Source organism: Muntiacus reevesi, chromosome 6, assembly GCF_963930625.1.
Source record: "Muntiacus reevesi chromosome 6, mMunRee1.1, whole genome shotgun sequence".
In the NCBI taxonomy this organism is placed as follows: Eukaryota; Metazoa; Chordata; class Mammalia; order Artiodactyla; family Cervidae; genus Muntiacus; species Muntiacus reevesi.
Window position 1 is genome coordinate 42547997 of NC_089254.1, and position 27670 is coordinate 42575666.

The 27670-nt window shown below is 36.3% G+C and overlaps 1 protein-coding gene across 1 annotated transcript in view; it reads right to left on the reverse strand.

Moving 5' to 3' along the window:
- The window catches only part of RELN (reelin), a 530384-nt gene that overhangs the window by 209326 nt on the left and 293388 nt on the right, over positions 1-27670 (reverse strand). Inside the window, exons 9-11 of the mRNA XM_065939296.1 lie at positions 25133-25229; positions 22335-22575; positions 5802-5947 (exon numbers count right to left, since the gene is read on the reverse strand). Of these exons, the coding sequence (XP_065795368.1) occupies positions 5802-5947; positions 22335-22575; positions 25133-25229 (484 nt within the window). The remainder of the gene's footprint in view (positions 1-5801; positions 5948-22334; positions 22576-25132; positions 25230-27670) is intronic.

Below are 27670 nucleotides of genomic sequence, written 5' to 3' on the forward strand. Positions count from 1 at the left end.
ATTAACGTCTATGGGTACATCTTCTGGTAATTCTTTCAGAGAGTGTTCAGGAGTAGTAAACTTTCTGAACCCTTTTGTCTGAAAAGCTTTTTATTTCTCTCCAATACTTGAATCATATTTGTCTGGAGGAGAACGTTATGTTCCAAATAGTCCTCTCTCAGAACACGAAGATAACTGTTTCATTTTCTTAAACTTATGCTTAGTGTTACCAAGGAAAGCACAATGAAACTCATCTAAAGATTTAAGATTTCCACTTTCAACTGTGTTCTAAAGTTTCTCCCTTATGGTCTAGGACCAGATATTTTTCCATCCATCTTGCTAAACATTTTCATTCATAGGAACTATGTCTCTTCTTTCTTCTTTTTTAAGTTTCGGGAACCTTTCTTTGATTTTTTTTTTTTAATATTTCATTCCACATATTCCCTCTGACCCTTCCTCCTTTAGGAATTCCTATTATTTCTAATGTTAGAAATGCTATTCTTCACCCTATACTTTATAGTATAGTATATACACTATACAATAATCCTAAGTTTTAGAAACACTTCAAAACTCAAATTTCCAGCTCATCAATTTGTTCTTTACCTATGCCTATGCTCATAGTCAGGGGACAAATTCATTAAATTTGTTTCAAGAATCATACATTTTTATTTTCCACATCTCTATTTTTTTCTTCATAAAATCTGTTTTAATTTAACAAATATAGTATGCTTTCTTATCTCTCTGAGGACATTAACTATAATTCTTATAAAATCTCCGTTTGTTTACTCTGCTACTTCTCTTTTCTCAGCTCGTAGCTGTCTAGTTTGATTAATTATTTTTATGGAGAGGATTTCCTTAGATTTGACGGTTCCAGATCATTTGCTCAGATTTGTATCCGCTATTCACCCTTAGTTTTGGTGTAAAAATGCCCACCAATGAGAGCAGGTGTGTCCTTGGGTGGGGAGTACCATGGGGATCCTTGAGGTGTCCAGTCACCTGGCATTGCCCTGCTTCTCCAAGTGTTCACATTCACTGCTTGTTCCTAAGGGCAGAAGTGCCCACACGGAAGCTGAATGCAGTGAGACACTCACCTACTTGGCAATCTCCACAGCAGGACGTCAGAGCCCCATCTGATTCCTGTGTTCAGTACCTATACCTTTGTGTAGTGCCTCATTCAATATGTATTTTAAGTTATGGTTTTCTCCTTTAATCAGATCCTTTTCTTTTCTTTTTTTCTCATTTTTTGTAACACTTCCTAATTCCTGGTTCAATTAGGGCACACTTTTTTCTTTCAGAGTGTCATTACAGATTCATTTGCTCATTTTCTATAATTTCCAAGGATTTGGGGCAGTTATGGAAGACTAGAGTATGCTCTCTTGATTCAATAGTCTGATATTCAATTAATCAGGCATTAAAAAAAAAAAAGAAATAATGCCATATGCAGTAATATGGATGGACCTGGATCTAGAGATTATTATACTAAGTGAAGTAGATCAGAGAGAGAAAGACAAGTATCATATGATATTGTTTACATGTATAATATAAAAAAGTGATACAAATGAACTTATTTACAAAACAGAAATAGACTCACAGACATAGATAACAAAACCTATGAGTACCAAAGAAGAAAGGCTGGGAGAGATAAATCAGGAGTTGGAGATGAGCAGATACAAACTATTATATATAGAATAAACAGTAAGGTCCCACTGTATAGTACAGGGAACTGTATTCAATATCTTGTAATAATCCTATAATGGAAAAGAGTCTGAAAAAATATATATACATATATATCATAAATATAGCACAAATATATATATCTATCTATGTGTATATATATCTTTGTGTGTGTGTGTGTGTGTGTGTATATCTGAATCACATTGCTATATATCTGAACCTAACACAACATTGTAAATTAATTACACTTCAAAACACAGCTTAACATTCATTACATTGTGGAGGTTCTCTAACATGAATACTTCAGTGAAAGCAATAAAACAGATATTTTGAAAAGTTATCTGAATAGTTAAAAACATGCATGACAAATATACAAATTCAATATTCTAGTAATGTGTTTCTCTACAAAGTCCCCTCCCACCTGAAGACAGCTTCGGCTAGGTGAGATACTGTAGTTGCTAATTAAATGATGTGTTTATAAGGTTAAGCCAAAGTTCACAAAGGCTCACATAAATTATCAGCTTATCTATTAAAGTTTCTATCTTGCTGAAGTAACAGATGTGCCTTCTCTAGGAAAAAGAAAATAAACTTTAAAATCCCACTTAAAATAAACCTATCTACATACAGCTTTGTGATGTGAAAGGCAAACAATTTTTGGGTCTTTGTGATCTGAGATCAAATAGTTTCATTAAAATGGTAAGGAAACAGGAATATTTGGAAACTGGGTTCCAAAAAAAGTCATAATGACTGTGGATACTTTTTCTTGCCTGAATTCACATGAAATGTTTTGAAGATATTATTAGAGAGGATTGCATATTCTTTTTTCTCTTTCATAATTCTTACGGGAGAAAAAACAGTTAAAAGAGATGAAAATATTATATCCATATTAATAATTTATTTTTTGTGTGTTATAAGAAAGTGACCTCAAAGTGTCAGAATTCAATCAATTCAATTGGTCACTCTTGAATACTGTGGGAATTTAACACCAACGTTTTATGTCTATTTCAGCAGTGAGCTTATGATGATAAATTGTCTGTGTGGGTGGTGATGGTTGAGGGGAAGAATGAGACAAATATTCAGTAAATCTGGCTCAAAAAAACACATCAAGAACTTCACTACCAAGATCCTGATCTGTTTTTCTTTGTCAGTTCTTACCCTAGATAAAAATGCTTCACATTAATTTGATTGTGACAAGATATCTTCACTGGAGTTTTGATTAAGAATTACTACAACAGCATTCTCTTGAGATCAATAAAGCAACATTTGGGAGTGAGTAAGTGTGGAGAAGGTATACACACATATACACATTCACATACAACATTACAGATTAAACCAGCAATCCATCACCATCCCAAAACAAAGAAAGTACTAGATTCTCTCATTATCTTTTTATATCTTTTTTTAATAATATAAGGCCAACATGGATAACTGATTCACCAGATAAGAGTATAAATGAAGTAGTTCTGAGAGGGGGCAGTGTGGTCTGACATCCTTGGGGAAAAGCTACAACAAAGCTAAGGTGTGGTTGCTAGAATAATTAAGCTGCTCTCAGAATTTAGGTGAATTAATTGTGTTCCAATTACAGTGACACAGGTGCTTTTGTCAAGCACATTATTCTATGTTATTGGAACGGAAATCTGCTGACAACATCACGGCTTGAAAGTAGCAGCCTCTTAACTGTGACCAAAACCTGATATATCTTAGCACTGAGAATTGGCCAAAGAAACCATCTGAGTCACTAAGTGAATGGAATTTGGTCTGATATTCCTGTGTCTGTGTTTAGCTCTTTTTTCAAGCATAAATACTTTTATTTCTTTAGGTTTGTTTTGGGAGATGAAAGTTTTGGTTTCACCACAAATTCTCGTATCATTGGTGCTCTGAGATAACAGAATGTCTGATCTGTTAACTGGAATATATTTTTTGCCAGTTATTTTTCTGGATTAGTACATTAATTTTCTAAAGTATGTTTGGTTTCTTTTAATATAATATCTGTTCCTTTCTAAACTTAATTCCTAAAGGGTTTGTCTGTGTGTTTGAACTAAGTCTCCACTAATGTTAGTAGTGGAGAGCTGTGTGGACCATTAGTCGATATAGTAAAGCATTCTTTTGTTCTTCTATAGATGACCTTTGACAATAAAACAAGCTAAAACAAAGAAGAGGACATTCTGGGAGAGGAAATATGTGGATACGAAGGCCATACATAAAAATAAATTTTATCTCTTCTCCAAAGAATAAGAAGACATTAGAACTTTGAGGAAAGAGATACATAGCTAACTAGCTAGCCAGTTAACTAGATAAACTGGTAGGAAAGGGTTTGCATGTCAGAATGTTACCACTGGAGACTTGTGTTTCTCTCTGCTTTAGTAGGAAGGAGGCTGGGTATCTGGATACTACTGGGGCATCACCTGAGTTCCCAGGGGATATAGGTCTCACTGAAAAAGAATAACCTGTCACTGCTGCATGGATAGTACAAACTTGGAGAGGTGAAGGAGTGGAGGTCAATGAGTCTTTGGTGCTTGAAAATTTGGGACCCTCTCATAGACAGTCAAGCTCCATTGTCAGGGAAGGGATCTGAACTGGTCTTTTATATCAGAAGTCAGAAAGAGCTGATGTGCTGGTGATGGGTCTTTTATCTCCAGAAAGTGGGTAAAGAAGACTTGGGTGCATGGTCAAAATTCTAGATCCCATCAATAGTCTATGAGGGGAGTGGAATGAGCCCTGTTTGTGTACGGAAAGCAGCCAGCCTCCTGGGGAGATCCTGGACACAAGAAAGAGAAACAATGGTCGCTGGTCCCTAAAACAGACACCAGAGCCATACTGGACATGGAACTTCAAGGGTGATAAGAACCTCAGAGGAGAAGGACTTTGTGGACTTAAGGGCCTGAGCATTACTACTAGGATTGGAGCGGTCAATGGTGCCCCCTGGGGCGGGGGTGGGGTCCCTCAAGGCGTCAGTTTTCTTCAGAGGCTTCTCACAGACTGGATTTCCCTGAGGTAGGAAGAGCAGGGCTGCATGTACTAGCAGAACTCTCGCTTGCAACAGTGAGAGATCCTGATGTGGCAGCAGAAAGTCAAGCAGCAGCAGCTCAGGCTGCTGGTCAGATTTCCCTCTTATCGGGTTCAAACGCACTTTCTGGGTAATGCACGGGAAGAGGGGAACCCAAGTCCATGGTGGCGCTCTGGTCCCTCAGGCACTCAGGTCTCATCCAGTTTTGATTGAATTTGTTGAGATCAGAGATATGTAAATACCTCAAATGCTGTATTCTTGAAAAGTTTCTGATAGTTAACAGTTAAGTCATTGCTATTTCATAATCATTATGAAACTATATTTTATGTTAACTTCATTCGCCTTCATCATGGTTTCAGAAAACATGCACTAAACAGTAAGAACCTGGTGTTCTGATTACAAGTGTATATGTATTGAAGAAAAGAAAAAAAAAGGCCAGGTGAGAACCAGAAAATTTCTAGAATTCCGACACACACTATCTTATGAATTTTGATTCTTTGAACCTGTTAATTTTTCTCAATTTGAACTTCTGAAAGTGTCATTCAACTAACAGAAATATCTCAGGGACACTGGACCCAGAAGAAGGCACACAGTTTAGGAAAGCAAGAAAATACTGCCACCAAACCATCCTCATTGTTTCAACTTCAGGGTCATATCCTTCCTTTAAAAATCTCTAAATGGTAAATTTTACCCCCCAAATTCTAATTGTTATAGATCTATAGAACTAATTGTTATAGATCAAAATCATATTCCACTAAAAATTGGTAACAGCATCCGTAAATCTCAGATCCCAGGGAGACAACTGAAAGTCTCAATATAAAAGTAGTGGAAAGATTTTATATGCTATACACATTGAAAGAAAAAAAACTTTTCCTGGTAAAAGCTGCATAAGCAAAGATGAGATATAAATATTCAACTGAAGTTAAAAGATATTTGCAATCTCAAATTTTTAGTATGCATAAAATAATTGATTGCTTAATAAAGAATGTTTAAGATAAGTGTACCCCTTTGGCTTGTCCATGATAAGACTCTCTAGTATTGACTTAAGTATGCTTTTGCTATTTAACAATATGCATTTAAAATATGTCCAGTGGAATAAATGTAAGTGCTATACACAGCATGGGAGATAACAATTACTTACCCTGTAGGCTGGCTCTCAAATTCTTCTGACCACTGCTCTTGAATATCCCCTGTAGAAAGATCTACATCCCGGGTGGTGGCAAAATTGAACTCGCTGCCTTCATTTCCATGGAAATAAATGGAGTTCCCATCTGACTGACAGCTATGCTGTAGATAAAAAGAGAGCGTGGGGTGTCCATTGAATTGGTTTTGTGGCTGTATCTGTCTTGTTCATGTATAATTAGAGTTTTTAGAAGTCACTATAGTATTCCCTCTACCAAGGACTCTGAAATCAAAAGAGCTTGTTACCTCTTTTTCTTTTTTTTGGTCTTATTTAATTCAGTTACAATTTCTTTCTATCTTATTAAGTTATCACAAAAAGAGGAGTCAAGAGACCATTTGAGCTTTGCCACCTCAGCCTTCAGTGTGAAACAAGAATATTTTAATTGAAATAATTTCCCATCTTTACCACAGTCCTTGTTGTGGGAATTAAGTGTGATAATGACTTGTCATATATTTTCAATACTGTGGTTATGGACTTAAATCACACTGACCTTTTCAATATTCCATATATTTCTGGCTTGCCATTCAAGCCTTTCACAATTTGTCTCTAAATGGGATATGAGCAGAATAGCTTGCTAATCAAAACATGGAATACAGAAAAGGTCAAAGTAATCCCTGATATGATGGTATACTCTCAGCCAGCTCTTGAGTAAAAGTTTCTGACCAGAACTAGGAAGTACATGATGTCCCCGATGAGGAGCCTATAAACAACAAACTTTGTCATTCTCCAAAAGAACACCAGGCTTACAGAAAATAAAGATAAATAATTTCTTGCAAAGCCTTTTTTTAAATATACTTTTTTTCCCCAGCTTCAAGTAAAGAATCAAAGGCAAAATCCAACTATAGAGCTGGGTAAACTGAGTACTTAACTTTTAAAAATATGATAAGTTTTTGCATTAATCATTTTCTGGTAATGTCACACAGAGATATGTTAATAAATAAAAGATCAAATATTCTTTCAAGTTTTATATACTCTTAAAATAAAATAGAAATGAAGGAAAATAATTGGACACAGAATTTCAGTTAGATCCTGTGACTGTAGGTTCTGTAGGGCAAGGATCATATTCCTGTACTCCAGGTCTTAGCATAATGCTTGGCATATGGCAGTAATTAAAAAATATTTGTTGAATAATTTAATAAATGAATAAATTCTGATACGGTTATGTCTTTCAGGTAATTCACTAACTTTTATGGAAAACTCACAAGGTAGGAAGCATCAAGGAAGTCAGTGGAGTGAAGAGGTTTATAATTGATAATAATAATAATCTAATCTTTGCTCTAAAAAAACTGCAGCCTAGTTGAGGTATATCAAAGGCAGCATATGGAAAGTGCTAACAAGTGAAAGAAGGTGGCAGTCACTGTGTCCAGGGCTGGTCTAAATGAGCAGGCTTCATGGAAGAGCAGGTCTTCAATTGGCTTTAAAGGACGGATAAAAATCCAAGTTGGATGATAAATATGAACGAATGACAGGTGATAAGTAGGCATAATTTTGAAAATTAGATTGGAGCCTGATTGTAGAGGATCTTAAATGATATTCTGAGATCACTGCTATATTCCATTGGTGGTGATGTTCTAAAACAGAGCAGTAATATGTGCAAAGAAATACTTTATGACAATTAAACTGATGGTGGAAGATAAAATCAATGGGGAGGGAAATCAGACTACTATAATGAAAGAGTAAAAAAGATTCCATAAGTTTCCAGACATTCAGACATGAGAGTTGGAGCACATGATCTTGGGGGAGTCATTTCACAGCACTGACATAAGGCATACACACTATGACTCTCATCAGCTTGAAAGTGAAAATGTTAGTTGATCAGTCTTATCTGATTCTTTGCAATCCCCTGGACTATAGCCCACAGGTTCCTCTGTCCATGGAATTCTCCAGGCAAGAATACTGGAGTGGGTAGCCATTCCCTTCTCCAGGGGATCTTCCTAATCCAGGGATCAAACCCAGGTCTCCCATATTGCAGGTATATTTTTTACCATCTGAGCCACCAGGGAAGCCCCCAGGTTAGATAATGCTATACTGTGTGGCAGGCTTCACCTGCTTGAAGATCATCTTCACAATGAGTACACATTATTCATGGATGCTACACTGAGCTCATGATATGCAATCCTTAATCCACACACATTGATCAAAACTAGGATTTAGTTTATTTAACAATCAAATGAAACTGTTAAGCAATGACAAACCCAAAGATCCTCTACTACTATGAACTCTATAAGGATAATGGAATGCCAACTAAAATAACAAAGATTACCTTCCTAATAATAAAGCCACCAAGCTCTAAATAGTGGTTTTTACAATTATCTTCTCATTCTGGGATCCTGAGCAACTGCAGTTCAGTTCAGCTCAGTCACTTATTTGGGTCCGACTCTTTGTGGTCTATATTCATTTGGAATTAATATGACTTTTTTACACTGATGCAAATAATATTAGGTCATTGTGCAAGTAAGAGGCAACCATGAAAAATCTATACACATGAAAATGGAATAATCACATGTTACAATTTAGAAGAATATATTTGTATAATGAAAAGAGTGATTTGCTTAACATAAAATCTTGGTCATTTCTGACTAAACGTCAATTTAATTATTTCCATTTTGATTTTGTTTACCTCAGAACTCTTTGTTAATATTTAAGACTCTGTGTTACACATAATTATGCTTTGCTACTCTTCCAAGATTTATTTATTAACATATTTGATGCATATTTTAATTTAGCTGCTGCTGCTGCTAAGTCGCTTCAGTCGTGTCCGACTCTGTGTGACCCCATAGACGTAAGCCCACCAGGCTCCCCCGTCCCTGGGATTCTCCAGGCAAGAACACTGGAGTGGGTTGCCATTTCCTTCTCCAATGCATGAAAGTGAAAAGTGAAAGTGAAGTCGCTCAGTCGTGTCTGACTCTTAGCTACCCCATGGACTGCAGCCCACCAGGCTCCTCTGTCCATGGGATTTTCCAGGCAAGAGTACTGGAGTGGGGTGCCATTGCCTTCTCCTAATTTAGTTGAGATGGAAAATTTATGTAAAGAAACATCATTATGAAACTGAATACCATATTGTTAAACTCATTTTACAAACTTAAGTAGGTATTTTTAAAAAACTGAGGTATATTTTAAAGGATCTTTTTGTTAGTTATTTGACTGTTACCAAACACATTTGGTGGTTTAGTAGACCATTTGTGATAATACAACTGTTATAAATAAGCTTTCAAAAATATATTTTTTATATTTCATAATTTTGTATCTTTATGAGATTATGGGTGTTCACTAAATTCACTGTGATCATCATTTCACGATGTATGTAGTCAAATAATTATGCTGTACACCTTAAACTTCTATAATGTTATATATCAATATCTCAATAAAACTGGAAGAAAAAATTAGCTGTCCATAAACCTTTATACCCTGTACGGGTAGAGGTGCTTGAACTTCCCCCTAGAACCCAATTCAATTAATTGAGCTGAGGAGATTAAGGTTACTTAAAAAAACCCCAAATACTGGAAACTAAAAGCATTCTTGACACGGAATGAAAACTCAGTTACTGTCCATCTTCAAGGAGTTTGGCGATCAAAATCAGAAGGCATGTTCCTTGTTGATGTTTGACAGAAAAGAACAAAATTCTGTAAAGCAATTATCCTTCAATTAAAAAATAAATAAATTTAAGAAAAGAAGGCATGTTCTGATGCATTTTCTCTACTGAATGGCTACATGGTTCTGCACAACTCATTTAACCCATCTAGATCTTAGTTTCTTAGGCTGTAGACTGGGGCCACTAATATCTATATCCTAGAAACACTGTAAGAAGCACAAATTATATGTGGAAGTGGTTTTTTTGAAATCTCTAAGTGCTACAAAATAACTGTTATTTTATTTCTGAACATGCTATTTTCCAAAAATAAGCTATTATATTCCCTTAGCAGTATATACCCCTAGCAGTAGGTTATAGAGAAATAGGACATTTAAATCTATTTTGAACTGTGTTTCTCATTGTAAGTCATTAAAATTCTTCAGAACAACTTAAAACCTTTAATAAAATGTAAAAGAATACACTGCACAATACAATATGGCAAAATATTACAATCATTCATTAATTTTCAGAATATACTGAATCATGAATTAGAACTTTAAAGCTCTCCAAATGTTGGCAGCTTACCAAACATTTCCCTTTAGGAAAACTTAATGATGCAAGGTGTCTGCTGCCACTTTTCTTACAGATGAACTTTCATTGTATAACATACATGTGCTTATGTTAAAAATCCAAACAAAATGTGAATTTAAAGAATGAAAAGAATTTTAGGAAATTAGTCAGTGATTTTAATACCCAGTTGTTCTTGCTTTGCATCTATTCAAATTCATGTCATTTACATGCAATGACAATTAAAATCTGAACAACTTCATAAAACAGTTAAATTTCTAACTGTGAGATATATGAGCTCTTGATACAATAAAAACAAGAATATTTTGGAATTTAGGACAATTTTATATTGAGTATGGTAAAAATATAGCAGGTTTTCTTGAACAAATGATTACAAATAATATGTGACTTTCTGAGTCTCAACTTTTGAATAACTTATAGTGAGTATCAAATAATTCAGAATTTATTTTGAGTAAAATAAAGATATAAATTATGCAGATGGTTCTATATATTCCTTTCTATCCTTAGCCCTCTTAATTACATAATGACGTTAAATATTATTTTTACTTCATTTCATTATTTTAGCATCGACCAATGACACATTCTTTATACTTCCAAGTACTAGAAAAGCTCCAGTTTTTAAAAATCCCTAATATATCATCCTTATTTGTTTCCATCTATCAATCAAAAGTATTTCTCTACTTTGCTGTTACATGGATTTCCTTTACTTGAAAAGCAAAACACACTGTAACTAAGTGACATGAATTTGCCATTCAGAAAAACATCAACAGGAAACATCAGTGCAAATTCCTCAATATAACAAGTCTTTGGCCACAATTCAGGATAGCATTTTCCTAAGGTTGCTCTCTATACTCTGCTGAAAATGTTAATGACTTCACCTCTGTACTTGTAAAAAAAAGTACTTGCAATCACCTCCACCATAGTTTAATTAGGTTTTCATCAAAGATGAATAGTGAGGCACCTCTTAATATTATCTCCCTGGGGTCTAATGGCCCTGATGATTCTTTCAGGTATCTGTAGCCTTACAATTTATTTTTGACGATATCCTTTTAGTTGGAGTGAGTATACTGGGCATCTGGGCAATGCCAGCTTGCAGAGAGCTGGTGGCAGATGGAGTGAAATCTGCCCGGTGTGCCTTCCCCTCCACATGAGCAGAGAGCCATCCATTTCCTCCATTAAGGAGTTGTCACTCAGCCCACCCAGCTGGAAGACCATTTTTGATAGCCAAGCTGGCTGGTGGCAGACAATTCAGATACAAAGTGCACTTTAAAAGGAAGCTAAAACATCATTTGTAGGAAAATTGAAAATGCATGGCTTCCACCACAGCCAATTTTTTAATGACTGTAATATTTTAAGTGATTATTTTTGCCACTTCAGATTGCTCCTTAGAGAGGAGAGGTTTTTTAATTAAAATCTAGGCAACGCAAACAGATGAGATATGAGGAGCAGAGGAAAGAGAAATAAGATGAATAAAATTAATTAAAATGGCATTGTTGGCAGAGCCATAAATTAGCCACTGTCTGGTTGGAAACAAAATACGCTGGTATAAAAGTTTCTGGATTAAAGTGAGATGTGTGACTAAGTGACCAGAAATGGACTGACTTACAGCATTACATATCATTGTGTTTACTAAGCCTCTCACCATGTTGTAGCTATTATCATATAGAGATACATATTTCCTACATCCTGGTTCAACGGTCTTTAAAGGTATAGACTTTCATGCTTATAAAGAAAAAAACAAAATAGGAAGAGAGGGATTTCTTTCATGAGGCAAAATGAATTTCTTTCATTTTGCACACATTCAATTTCTAGGTAGTTTAATACCAGTTAAAAAACTGATAACTTGGCTATAAACACAGTCCAGGTGCAGGAGGGCTGAAGTGCATTTTCTCTAGTCAACACAATAGATTCAACCACAGTGAGCAAATTTTAGGGAGTTCAAAGAGTCTTTTTTTTTTTTCTCATTATTTTCTGGATTCATTAAGCATTTGAACCACTTTGTACTACGATTCATAAAGGTTCAATTTATGGTATATTTTGTGACAAGTGTGTAATTAATTGGCATTAGTTATGACAATTTTAAAACAGCCATAGTGACAGATTTGAATTGGAGTAATGAGAGAAAGAATAACAATGAAAAATTCCACAGAGCAGTTGTTAACCTTGTCTGTAGAGATCAATATGACTTTCACAGTGTCTGAGGTTTTCAGTCTTGCCTTCTCAAATTAAGGCCCAGAACACCAGACACAACATGGGAGGCTGCGAGATACTGAGGGACTAAAGGGCTGGGACGTTATTATACAATGTTGCTGGCTTTGAAAATCAAAGCTGTTTGACCTTGGGGAAGTCACTTAGCTCTAGAAGCCTCTTTATTTTCATCTGTGAAATGGGGGCAATTGTGAGGATTAAATGAGATAGTGCAAGTAACATGCTTATTCCAAAGACTGCTAAATCTTAGGAAATCAGTAAATGTTAATTCCCTTTCTTTTTTCATCCCCTATCTTCATTCATTTAACAAACTTTACCTTAATGAGTACCACTATGCAAATAATTGAGCTCTGTGCTGTGCTAAGTACAAAGATGATGGGAAATGTTACTAGGTTTTGTATGTTCATACAGAATAAAATAAATTTCACATTGAATATTGTATTAACATGTAATAATTAGTGATTAAATGTGTCAGCTTCAGATCATAAACAAACAAGAAAAGGGAGGCTCTGGGGATTTGTTTGAATGGTTATTTTTAGTAGAATTTATTATTTAGTAGAAATTCTATGTTTCTGTGTTATTGCCACTCTTGTCATGGTGATTTGGCTCAATTCCATGTTTCACTAATGCTATTCCACATTAATTACTGTACAAATAGGCCTCATTGGGGGGAAATTGTGAAAAACACACTACTTACATTTAACCCTTCATCCCCAAAGTACTCTTATTAGTTTAACAAATTATATTCTGGCTCATTTTACAATATCATGTACCCACCTCTTGGGGGAAACATGACAATAAGAGCAATGCAATCCAAAATGAAGAACATCCCAAGCAAAGCGAATTTAGAGAGACAGCATGCAATTAACCAAGCTGGAATCTAGCCAGAAAATCGTAGTTAACATTCCGATTCTTAATAGAAAAAGACACGAGAACATGGTCTAGCCACAAGTCTTACTGAGCTCAGGTTTATCCTCATTAGAAAGCCAGTACTCAAATCCCTCAAGTCACAGACCAGATAGTTTCCAGTACAGCAATTTGCAAAGCATATTTCTGGAAAGCATATCTGATTTCCTCCTGTTTGTCCTTACAGTCTAAAAAAAGAAAATCACTGAATGGACTTTTGAAACCTTTTTCTGGGGTGCCCAACTCATAGAAGACAAGTTAGGCATTATAGCAGGCAGATATTGCTCTGCCAGAGGACTGTATTCCCAAAACACACATTTAGAAATAAATTCTGCTTTGAATGTAATCATCCCTTTCACCATTTGTCTTTGACTTTTTTCACTAGCCTCAACTTGTGTTAAGACTTTACATTTTCAGACAAATCAGTTTGCATTTTTTCCATAATTTGGATGTTACAACCTTTGTTCTCCATTAATGATTCAACAATTTGTGATAATAGTATTAGACAAGTGACAGCAGAAGCCCAGAATGAAAGCTCCAGTTCTTATTCAGGACTGGAGATCTGCCTAGCGTCCACTGGGATAATGAATTTGGCAAATGCATAATGTACAAGAGCTATAAGAAAATTAATAGACTCTCTTTTCTGACTTAATGCTTCTCCTTAATGGGTTGTTGATTTACCTAATTCACCTAATAGCTCCTCATTAGGGCCTTTGGTGTTTGTTAAACTTGGAAAATTGACATTATTATTGGATATTTATCAACAGTAAATGGAAGAGAGAGGAAGCAATCTAACTGGAAGTAGAAATAAAAGATTAAGATATGGCCCTTCTAAATTCTGTATACTTAGTTACTCCCAATCCTTGACATACACTGCAAAATTTAATAAATTACTTTTTAAGAAAAAAAATATTTTAAACACATTTGATCACAGCCTATTCTAAAGGACAAACCTTCACAACAGAAACTGTGACATTTAATGTTGATTTACTTCTCAACACAAGTTGACATAAATGTGCAAAAGGAGTAATCTGGCATTCTTTGCTATCCATACAATGAACTAGGATAATAAATAGAAAAAGATTAGCAGGTGCAGGCACAGCAATCAGAGTGGGAAGATTTCTTAAAAATAAAAAATACACGGAACACCACCTATCTCCTAGTGATCTGCATTTAATCTGTGGGTCAATTCCAGAGTTGACAGAAGCCAGTGATTTATGCCTTTGCAAGCTGAGGGTAACCAGGCTAGCTGAGCAGATATAAACATTTATTAACAGTGACTGAGCAAAGCATGTACTCTCTCTCCCACTCAGATATCAAGGAGTTGTGGATGTTTCATGCTTTCAAAATACAAATTTTGGCTGCCACCAAAGATGGGAGTGAATAAACAAAATGAAGTAGCTGCTTGACCAATATTTACCTCCATGGCATATTGATTTATTTGGAAATTTTGCTTCACTGGGTACTATTAAAGGATAGAAAAAAACAGAAAAAACAAAAGCCAAAATATCTCCTCATACCTCTTTCCAAATCATTTGTTCCTGGGTTCTTCTGAGTACTTTCCTGATCTTTGCAGGTCTTTTCTTTAACGGTGAGTTATAGAAAGCAGGTAGCTGCAACAGCTCCAGGCTGACCCTTTAAAATGTTACATCCAGCACTTTTCTTTGAGCTTGAAATTAAGGACATTTTCAGATTGCAGTATGTGTGTTTGAGGAGTTGGGAAGAGATAACTTTGATGGATAGGTCTGGATGTTTCAAGAATGACTAAGGAAACCTGAGCACTAAGTTCTCAGGCTCTTTACAGACATGCAATGTCTCCTGTAGATACAAAATTTAGATCAAAAGGCTTTCCTCATAGTGCTGGCAACTACAGATGATTCATGAAATGCCACCACTACTATGGCTTCTATTACTACTTATCATAATTATGGTTGTTATTATTATTGGTGGCTCAGATGGCAAAGCGTCTGCCTACAATGCGGGAGATCTGGGTTCGATCCCTGGGTGGGGAAGATCCTCTGGAGAAGGAAATGGCAACCCACTCCAGTATTCTTGCCTGGAAAATCCCATGGAAGAAGCCTGGTAGGCTACAGTCCATGGGGTCACAAAGAGTCGGACACGACTGAGCAACTTTACTTCTATCCATGCTACTCAGTGGAGATGGGGATCAGAATCCTACCCAAGGTGAAACACTGGTTCTTGATTCTATATGTTTGAAATGGAAGGGGCTGAAAAAAAAAATCAACCATTTCTCTTAAACTTTGATGACAAAACCAATACCATTCTCAAAGAGTCAGAGCACCAGAAGTTGCCCTTAGATTAATTATTCTCCCATTTCAGGCAGGAAGAATGTGCCTTCCACTATTAAATGAGGCAAAACACCCACAGCCATCTTATAGGGTGAGGTGCTGCCAGGGAATGGCAGCTGTGGCAGCGGTAGCCGATTCCAGCCACCGGCAGACTGACACAGTATATCCTGTATCTTCAGAACAGAAACAACTGACACGAGAAATTCTTGATTAGTCTAGAAATCATATACAAAAGTATAAAAAAAGAAAGGATGCAATTGTCTGTAAAAGAAGGAACTACTATTACAATCAGTCATTAAGACAGGTGATTCAACATCAAGTGAGTTGAGACTCCTTGCCTTTCTGAATCCACGGCTGGCTTACTGCGGAGATTGCTAATGAGGGTGGTGCTCTGGGGAGCTTTCTGACTTCCAGGACTAGATTTATAGGCATTAGAGCCCCTCCTATTTGGTTGTGAACAGAGGGCTGCTTAGGGATTTATGGGAAATAATAAAATCATGATGGTAATTAGAAACACTCTAAGAATGTGTTGCCCCTTTTCTTCCACATGGGCAAGCTCTCTGGAAAAACACTGGAAGCTAAGTCAGACAAGGCCATGAACTTGCAAAGAGAATGGAAGAGAAACACAGATGGCTGCCTAGGAAGAACATATTAATTGTGTAACCTCTTACAGTCCTCTTTAGCGTACCAATCCAAATAAAAAAGCACAACAAACATAAGGTCGGGTGCTACATTAAAAGCTGATACTGTTAGACACCTACTTCATATCAATTACTAAAGAGCCAACAGATGGTAATGGCCTTCTACCAACCCAGGACAGATTTAAACTGGTGACCTATAATTGCAGTTCTCCAGATCACCTAACTCCTTAAGTTAATTACTCTATTTGGTCTTCTATCATTCTGCCCTACTTGAGATAAACAAGCACAGGCTCAGATAAAATGGATTAAATATTATTACCAAAGAAATGGGAAACAAATATAAAGAAGATAAGGAAAAATAAGTACTAAGAATACTAGAGACTCATTTTTATCTTTCTATTTGACCTGTTACCCTTAAACTCTATTTTCACAACATCAACATCCCTACTACTATTACTTAATTTTATGAACAGCACTTAAAAATCATTTGTTAATAATGAAAACTACTATTAATTTTTTAATTATGTGAATGTCTATTCAACTTAATTCAAACGGAAACCGGTCCTTAGTTTGCCTGCCAAAAGTTACACCTATGCGAAATACTTGTGTCCAACCTAATCCATTTATTTCATTTAATTCTGATATCATCTTAATGACATAACATGGATGACATAATTTGTGAATTCTGTATTTTTCTATCCTATTCTTCCTTCTGCCCTCTTAATTGGGGTTGTCAGCTCAATCGTTTGCCTTCTACTTATTTTTCCTTTATATTCACTTCCCTGTGGGGCTTATTTGTACTCAACATTTTCAATGAAGAAGACATATACTTATTAAGACCTTTCTATATGCCAGGCACTGTTCTAAGGTTTACATGTATCTTCTTATTTAATTATCACAACAGGAGATGGATACTACTATCATCCCTATTAAAGATGAGGATACTGAGAAACCAAGAGGTTAAATAACTTGCCCAAGACCATACGGCTAGTAAATGGTGAAACCAAGATTTGAACCCTGTTAAGCTCATTTTCTTAACAGTTTTGCTATATCCAATCCCATTCACAATATTTTTGCTCTCATGTCATCTTTGAATATACAATTTATTTTCTTCCTTCACAAACTAGATCTTGGTATTTTTTCAGCTTTTCATTTGTTCAACTAGCACAATATATCATGTGCCAAACACTGGAGATTCAAAAATAGCAGAAACAGTTCCTAAGCTTAAGAAGCTAACATGCTAACTAGGGAGACAAACATAACTACAAAGAAACATTGTAAATGCTCTCATAGATGTATATATATATGCTCTAACAGAATGCTGAAATAAGGTGCCAATAAAACAGGTGCTGCTCCTCCTTCCGAAGTGAAATAATGGACCAAATGTAAGGACCTAACAAAAGAGGTGGTAAAATGACTTAGCCACTTCCCTAAATTGAGAATGAGTGAATCTGAAGCTGAAGTAGGTTGGCAGCTGGAAAGCAGAGAGATGATTCCTTTCCAGAGGGTTGTTGGTGAACTGTGAGTCACATCCATGACCTTTCAGGGGAGGAAGGTATCATCCACTTGCCTCAAGCCTGGGGCTCAGGAGTTCAAGGCCATCCCTTGGAAGGGATTCTGTAAGGGCTTAGACTAACAACTGGGGCTGCCTGGCAGGTGGCTGGGTAACAAGAGGGCTGCATTTTGAAGTAACTAGCTTCTTTTCTCCCAATGATGGATTCAAAGTGAATGTTCACCATAGACTAGGATTGGACCCATGTGCACAAAAGGCAATCTGGTCTGTCTAAGATCCTGCCCCCAAGGGCTTCCTGGAGGGGCAAAGAGCCCTCAGCAGAAAGAGGTTGACGTCATGAGTCAGAGTCCCAGTGGGAAGCCGTGGAAGTAGACATAACCTGAGAGATATACATTGGGGAGCTACAGGTGAGAAATCCCCAGTTCTGGTGAAAAGTGGTGACATATCCAAAGAGCTTAGTGATGGATCCAAGAGAAACCCAGCTTCAATCACTTGGCAGATTATGAGATCAATAATTCCCACTCACAACAATAACTGCCTCTCACTTCTTCTCCTTCCTCCTGACCCAGCCCTGGATGATTCAAAGGCTAAAATTAATGACTTAGTGGAGGAGGGGGAAGGAGTTGACCTCTATCTCTTTTCTACTCAGCAGACCTCAGCTGGAGGAAAGGAGATGCTGTGGGTGAAGTTTGGAGTTTGCACTATTATGGTGAACCACGCGGTATTTGTTATTGAAATGAGACTAACTACTACAGTGATTGATTGCTTTTCAGGTCTATCAGTAGTATTTGGACTTGACTTAGTTTTTGTGCAAAAAGGATACAGACTTAAAAATGCTGTCTTGAGTGAATATGAATGGTCACTAGTGAAGAAGAATGAACCTGTATTTTGTAGACAGTCTTTAACCTCAAGTCCTGCTTATTCAACTTCATGGTTATAGCAGCACAGGGAGGAGGCAGACATTAACTGTCCACAAAACTTCACCCAGACAATGACATTTGAACTAGGCCCTTAAGGATGCTGGGGAATGACTAGGCTTAGAAAAAAGAAAGGTGGAAAAGCATGTCTAAATGAGTGGGAGTGTGAAATTCCATTTTATTTGTGATGCTGGAGGACAGGAGATAAGGATGAAACTTAGGCTGGACATAGACTGGAAACAGCCTTGAATTACATGCTAGGGAGTTTGGCTTGTCCCCTCAAGGCCTACATAGGAAGCCGTCAAAGGTCTTGAGTATGGAGGAAGCATGAAATACTTTCTATTAAGGAATGATGGTGTCATCTTTTGTCAATGGCATCCTTTTGTATGATTCTTGACTCCAACATCCTCATCACAGGAAGTCTGCTACCATGAGACTGTTGATTTCAATTCCCCTGTTCTCACTCTATTTCACCTTCTCTATAGGTTACTGAAAATGCTTCCTACCTCCGTAAGGAAAATATCTTAGTACTCCTATCTCCTTAACTTCACTTTAGGTCAGCAGTGATGGACCAGTAAATATGATTGTGAAAATAAAACCAGCTGTTATAGACTGGAAGACAAGGAAGCAACCTGTGCTTGGTCTGAACTTACTAGATTTTAATGTATGAAAATCATTCATCCAGGACCTCCCTGGTGGTGCAGTGGATAAGAATTCACTTGCCAATGCAGGAGACACAGGTTCAATCCCTGGTCCAGGAAGACTCTACATGCCGCAGAGCAACAGGGACAGTGTGCCACCACTGCTGAAGTCCGAGTGCCCTAGAGCCCACACGCCACAACTACTGAGCCCACGTGCGACAGATACTGAAGCCCGCTCACCTGGAGCCTACGCTCTGCAACAAGCGAAGCCACTGCAATGAGAAGCCCACATGGCTCAATGGAGAGTAGCCCCTGCTTGCCACAACTAGAGAAGGCCCATGTGCAGCAAAGAAGACCCAGTGCAGTCAAAACTTAAAAAAAAAAACCAGTCATCCAGAGAAAAGAAAATTAGTACAAATGGAATAAAGCTAGATCAAGATAAAAAAATATGAGAAATACAAGAATCTTCAGCCTACTGCCAGAGAGTGATGGGGATGAAAACAGGCAGATAAATTAACAAATAGATGTTGGGAAGAAACATAAGACTAAAGGGTGCATTTAAGTTTACATTTACTACTTGTGAGAGCACAGTTATCAGGCAGCTGACAGCAAGAGTTCTGAAGTCAGATTCCTGTATTTGAATCCTGGCTCCGCCACTGGTATGAACAGCATTCTGGACAAGTTACTCAACACCTCCATGTCCACTTTCATCTTCTTATAGGTTCATAAGATCAACTCTATGAGATTATATACATAATCCCACACACACATCTGGAATAACAAGTCCCCAGAATAATACATGGACAATAAAAAAGTACCTGTTACTACTTAACCAAAGAGTATCCTATCTGTGCTTGGACGTTTTTCCTTGTATAAATTCTACTCTGTAATGAAGCACAAGGAAGCACTCAGTTGAGGTTACACTCAATCTCTGATTTAGTTAAGATGTAAACATCTTGGAGACTTTTAATGAGTATTATTTAGAAAAGACAATATATAGTCTGGACAAACAAACATTACTCTCAACACTAAAAAGTCCAAAATAAAACAATGTTCAAAACATGTCCGATGACCAATGGGAACATTGAGATATGTTTTCTAATTGGTTGTACTCTGTTTTCATCTCAGAGGCCACCCACCAAAGGAAAAATATTTGATGGAGAAATTGCATACAGTTTAAATAAACAATTTTTATTTCTAGAACTCCAAATCACTTGGCAAAGGCAGTTTTTCATGCTAGAGGTTTGAGTCAAAATGCAAAAGGTTGGTCATATAAATGAGCTAAAATGGCAATCTTAGATTTTATCATTGCACTTACTTAAAATTTTAAAAAGAAACACTAGAGAAAAGCTTCTGTGTGACAGCCAAAGACCCTGGTACAAACCATTACTACAATGATTTTTTCTTAATAGGCAACTAGGCAAGTAGGTAACTAGGCAAGTCTCACATGTGTGATTAGTAAGCTTAGGAGGAAGATGAGAGACCACAAAGCAAAAGTATACTCCACACCAAGTTGTAATTTAAGTAACCATTACTACAAAGCAAACCCATACTTCATACACTTTTAACATGTGTGGTACCAAACTACAGTGCATTAAGAAACCAAAAAGTTAATTAAACTAGTATAATGATGGCTTATAAAAAAGGCACAAAAAGTACATATAATATATAGTAAAGGGAACTGAGATCAAATAATTACCAAATGATCATCACAGGAAAAGAATGTGAATGCCAGGCCCTGAGGTCTCCATGTGTTTCCTGGGTTTACGTATCTTACCAATGGTGAACAGTGACAACAGAAACCCTTCTCTTAATCAGCAGCAGTGGGGTATGATACGGGCTATCCTTACAGAGGTTCTTTTCCACACTCATGTGAAAGGCATCCATGACTCTTTAAAGGATCCAAAGGAACCAAAGTTTTAGAGTCTTTATCAGAACAAATCTCCATAAGGTTTACTGGGTGTTTTCTCATGCTGAGCAAAGATGATGTCTGTTCCTAATGCTAGTCAGTATCTAGAGTATGATTTGCTAAGCACCAGCTTAACTGTATCATGTATTTTGGAAGGCAGAGTCTTAACCACTGAGCCACCAGGGAAGTACTGTAAATAATTTGCAACCCATAAATCATTAAAAGGAGATGAGTGTCTTAGATATCTATATTCTGCTTGTGACTTCTGCGATCTCACCCCCATGCAGCACAGAGGCCCTTTTTTTTTTTTGTAACAGTGAGTCACAATTTTAAAAACTCTCCAATCTGCATCTGTACTTTATTTTTTTCATACTTGAAATTTGAGAGAGTCCAGTTGAAGGTCAACTTACTCCACACACTCTCTGGGCAGGCAAGCCAGTGATTTTAATTCTCATTTTAAAAGTGAGCTTTTAAGACTTTAAGGTTTCATCACTGGTCATATCTTCAGACTTTATCACAAGTTTCAACTCAGAATTTATTAGACAGCCATTTCAAACACTGTTGAAGGCCTCTGCTTTGTGCAATCCTCTTCTAGCCTTTATGTGTGTGATTTATGATTCTAGAAACACTAGTCTTCCCATCTGGCCAATTTGAAATGACCCTTCAGTCTATTCCTATTCTCTTGGATAGTCTTCCTAATCCCTCAAGTCTGGATCTGACACTGTATATTGTTATTTCTATAGCACCTTAAACTTTCCCAGCAAATCAACAATTATGCTGTTTTGCACATGCACACCGCTATATGTAACCTTCCACTAAACTGACAGACAACAAAAGGAAAAGACATATCTGTCTTTTGTGGTTATATTCTCCAGATTCAGCCCAGTATATGCCACCATGGGTTCTCAAAAATACTTCTTCAAAGGATGAATAAATGAATGATTTCCCATTCTTACAGGGGAGGGTAAAGTGATATTACCTATTCTTTTAATAGTGGTTTTCGTAAAATACTTCATGACCCCATGGACTATACAGTCCATGGAATTCTCCAGACCAGAATACTGGAGTGGGTAGCCTTTCCCTTCTCCAGGGGATCTTCCCAACCCAGGGATCGAACCCAAGTCTCCCACATTGCACGTGAATTCTTTACCAGCTGAGCCACAAAGGAAGTCCAACTGAGAAACTTTCACTTAGTAAAATACTTTAGTAAAATAGTGGTTTAGTACAATTTGGTTTATTGTGCTTTAGGTTTTAGAGGAGAAGAGAAGGAGCGAAAGAGAGATCAAACCTTCACTGTAGCTCCCGGGAAGAAAAGCCAGTTGCCCGTGTCTACTGGATCCAGATTATCTTCTAAAACAACTTGTCTGTGAGCTGAGTTGATGATGAGGATGTTATCTAAGGCCCAGCAGGCTTCATACACTTCACCTACTTGTAGATTTTCCTGCTTCCACTGAAACTGGACGTTCTCCCCTTTGGCGTCTTCAGGAAGGTAGAGGATGTGGATGATAGTACTGACATTGGAAGGGGCTCTGGAGAGATGAGAATTGGTGCCACAATAAAGTTCAACAGGGTCCACTTTATCTTTCTTATAGATCCATTTTGTTTCTTAATTAAGATTGTGGTTTCTTATCTTAAAAACATTACACATTATGGATGAAATACTCATAATCTTATACCCCTTAAACCTTTTAATATATGTGGCTATTAAGATGTCCATATTGAGTGATGGGAGTTTAAGTATTAAACGTCTTAAAGAGCTCTACCTTTAACACAAGGCAGGCAGTAAGTATACTCAGGTAAGCCAGTAAATGGATAATTGAAGAGAAAATGGTACACAACTGCTTTGGCTTTTGTAAAAAATCAGAGTATCCAGCACAGTATTTTGTAAATGGTAGACACTCAATCTAAAACTATATACTTCATATGATACTAAGAAGAAAAAAAGGAGAAAAACTGCAAAATTATCTTAATTTTAATTCTTACTTTGAAATTTTATATCTATTAGGGATCACTGTATGCTGTATGTTTCAAAATCAATATTTACATGAGTTACTTTATTTCTAGAAAACAAATACTTTTTTTGTTTTGAAAATGTGAGATTTGCCATGAGAATTAAATGTTCTCATTTAGAATTCTTTAGATTTCCAGTCTTTAAATTACCAGGTTTTGCATACCAGTCTTTACAAACATGATATAATTTAACAGGATTTTTATATCATATCCGCTGAAATCTAGGTCCTTTGCTATTTAATATTTATGTTAAACATTTTATTCTACCAAGTAGAAACCTGCGTAGTAAAAATGATGGCCTTAGCCAAGATTAAAAGTGGTACTAAAATGCAAACTAGTAGTACCTGGGGCTTACTATAAATCAGTTTTGAAAGGACTAGAGAAAAGCCATATTTTTCACTCACCAATGAAGCACATATAAATCTGTAGGATTGTCAGTGTAGATTATGAATGGTGTGCCTTACCTTTGGGGGTAATCAATTCCCCTTTCCTTTAAAATATTTAATGATGACTGTTTTTAACTTCAAAAATAATTTAAATCAATGAAGATAATATATTTTAGTTTTAGGAAGTGATTGAAAATATGTCCACTCTGATCACTAATGGCAAAGTTGCATTAATGAGAATGATAGTTTGGTGCATGGCCTAAAGTTGAAAGTCTTATGTAGTGAAAAATAAATAGAATCAGCTGAATGTGATCTCCATATCTTATAATTAAATGTATACACTCACTATTTGTCATATCAGAAGCATATAGCTGTTATTCAGCAAGAAATATACACTACAATTTATCTACACTATGAGATATATTTGAGAAAAATGGAGGCATATGAGTAAAACTTCCAGTACTTATGCTGCTTTGCTTAAAGCCATTTATATAAATCAGTACTTAATATGAATGCATTTTCATTATAACTACTAAAAATTAGAAGGAATAGCAAATCCCCTGTTATAAAATTGGCAATTGGCACAGCATGTCAGAGCTTAGCTTGTACCAGGTATCTATAAATAATATTTTATCCTGTCACAGAGGGAGAAAATCTATTAAAATCCATGAGTTAGAATTACTTTTCTCAAGTTTTGGTTGAAATAGAACTTGAACTTGTGAGACTTTTATTTTTATTTCAAATACTAGAAATTTTTTATATTAACGATTAAGAACCTAATATTTATTCTTCTTGCCCAAATAAATCACATTTTTTTCAATATGGAAATAGGATAAGGAAAATAGCATTAAAAAAAAAAAGAAAACTGTCACAGAACTGATGGAAAATGTTCTACTTGAGTCATACTAACTTAAGAACTGAACTGAGCAGAATAACCACTCAATAAAATTTCAACGTATTTTTTTCCTTTAAATACCTCACCATAACTGAAATGAGCACCCATTCTGAAGTTTATTTTATGATTTAAACTGCACAAAAATGGTTAACATAGTCTGAGTTTTTCTAAATTTAATCAAATATTTTCAACCTGAATGAGCTTCTTCCTCTTTAAGCATCCAACCTCATTTTCTTATGAAGGGATTTTTTTTTTTTTTAATAAAGAAAATGTAATAAATGATTACAACTCACATCACAGTTATAACAGAATTTTAGAACTGGCCTTAGGGAAGTTAGAAGGAAAATTACAGAACCAGGGATTAGATCCAAAAGGCTGTTAACTAATTATCATCACAGACTGGAAGGAATTTAGGTAGTAATCTGATACATTTCTAGGCCTATAAACCAGGTCACAGCCAGGCCACCTAGAGAAACAGATGGTGATGTTATTTTGTGGAGAATCCCATCAGAAAGGTTACTATCTCAAATGTACTTTTACCAAAAATAAATAGTTTGTTATAGCTACTACTGACAGTGGGAAGTAGTGAATGGAAAATGACACATTTAACAACATGTTCTTCAAATAGAGCAGGTAATATGCAGGTAAATATGTGCATTCATGTAATTCAATATAATTAACCACCAGAGTACTTTTAAGCATGAAGAATAAAGTCAGTGGGAGAATGAAGGTAAACAGGGAAGCAGAAACCCACCTACATCAAAATTTATGATGATACTTTAAATGATAACAAACCTAATTTTCTCAAGCTGAATCCAGTCCGCAGTATTATTCTTGGCATATGACACGATGATACAAGGGTCTGAATAACTATAGCGACATGAACCTGAACCTGTAAGCAGCAATAACAATAAATTTCAAAGTTAAAAAAGAACGGTGTGATTACATATTATCCTTCCTGATAAATACTCTAGATAATTTTTTAACCACTTAATTATTTGATCATTTCCCCATTCTTCTAACTACGCTAAAACTTCTTGTGATCTATTCTGATAAATAGTAGATAAATAATTTTGAGTCAAGAAAAAAGTAAAATGCAGGTCTCTTTAGAGATACATGAACTTCTAAATTAAATATAAACACTCTGTTCTAGGCCAAGAAATATCTGAATATTATAGAATGATTAATAATGCCATTATGGTTCTTGCAAGTTAATATTAATAATGATTGTATTAAGTGGCATGTCAGTCATTCAATTGCATGAAGAGTAAAAAATAGCATCCTTCTGTGTGTGTTATTTAACTTATGATGTAGCATGCTGCTGCTGCTTAGTTGCTCAGTTGCATCCAACTCTATATGAGAAATTAAAATACTGTAAATTCAAGTATTAAATGAATGAGAACTATTAGAGATATGATTGATATTATTCTTCTACAGCCCAACATCAAAGATTTGAAAGAGAAACATAATTTTCCATTGTGGATATCTGGTCATTGTTTTTCATGATTATTTTCAGTATTGGATATATGAAAACCAAAGACAGTTTTAAACTTTGATAAGAATTTGTTTTAACATATTTAATGAATTCTTATAATAAAAGCACACTCCCAAAACAGCCATGAAACATAGCCAGAAGTTTACTGGAACTCAGTAGCAGGGTTTTTATACTATATTAAAAACAAATGAACCAAACGAAAAAGAAATAGCATATTTTATGTTTAACGTTCCCCCATCTGCTAGAGGAGCCGTGGTTTTAGCAAACAGCATCTGTTGACGGTTTTTATATTTGTAGTACTCAAGAGTTCCAAGCTTTAATCAGACTCATTTATTTTATTTCAGTAGTGTTTAGTACAACACCAGTTAGTTTGCCATCGCCAAGGCTGGCAGTGAGCTAAAAAAGGCCAAACAGCAGTTTTCCTAGATTTATTCTCACAGCTAGAATGTCGATGAAAAAAGGCTACTGAAAAGAAAGCTACACAGTAACCTTGAGCTCAAACAGAAGCCTACTTTATGCTGTTTGATCATTTAAGTTCTACTTTTCTTAAGCAGCTGCTTAAAATTAGTATCAAACTGTGGGGCTGGAAATGGAAATGGCCAGGATTATGTGAGACAAACTTCAACAGAAACATGTATGAAGTCTGGCAGACAATTTGTTTTTCAAAAGGCAGTTCACACTAGCCTAAAGAATGTAAACGGTATTTATGTGCTTCCTTTCTGTTTTATACATGGCTAAGTACTTAAAAGCAAGTGCCTGAGGTGAATCCCCAAAATGGAAAGGAGAGAACAAATGAAAACCAAAAATGTTCTTCACAGAAGAAATTCAGTGGAAATTGTTTACAAATTGAAAAAGAACAGGAAAACTGGCAAACATTAAAATAAAAAATGTGTTCAACTATGACCCTGATAACCAATATGACCCCTCCCCTATTTTCTTATGTTATCATCTGACTGTTGGGAGAAAAAGTGTTTACTGTTATGAGAATAAGTTCATTGTCGTTGTTCAGTTGCTAAGTCATGTCCGACTCTGCAACCCCATGGACTACAGCACAACAGGCTTCCCTGTCTTTCACTATGCCAACTACTCCAGCATTCTTGCTGCAAGAATAGTAAGATAAGTTTATGATGAACTCATTTAAATAAAAGGTACCTGGCAGGTGACTCACTTTTACTTACTTGGTCATTAAATTATTTTGTATCTAAAATGTTAATATCTTCTGAACCCATCTCCTCCTCATTATTGTCAATGGATTCTCAGTAGCTCTTGCCAGAACTTTGCAATAGTGATTAGCTGGTCACCAGCCTCACATGCCCTAACCCAGGCACACTATTGCCAGCGCTCTTCCCACAAGTGAACTGAATCTTGTTACTTCCTTCTCATAATCCATCAACACTTTCTCAGTCCCTTCAGGATAAAGCAGTACTTCCAGCCCTGGAGAGATAAAGGTCCACGGATCCTACAGACTAAAGGTGTACCCAGGAAAACAGAACTAGCCCAGGGTTATCTTTAAAGGGTTCCTACATGAAAAGACAACTCAAAAGCCACAGGGATTCCAACAGAGGAGTGGACAACCAGAGGACCAGGACTGGGGTGTTAGGTACGAATGGACAGCCAGAAGAGAGGCACTGCCCATGCCATGGGAACGTCCCCTTCTGGAAGAAGCACCATCCAAGAGAACCAGTTGGCTTTGTATACATGCTTCCCTTTGGGGCCACTCCTATCAAACTACCATCCCAAATGGTGCCAAGCCAATGAATAAATGATTCTCCACTCCCACTATGAATATAGCTGTTCCACATAGACTGGGTGAATTTCTTCTTCAGACAAGCCCTTTT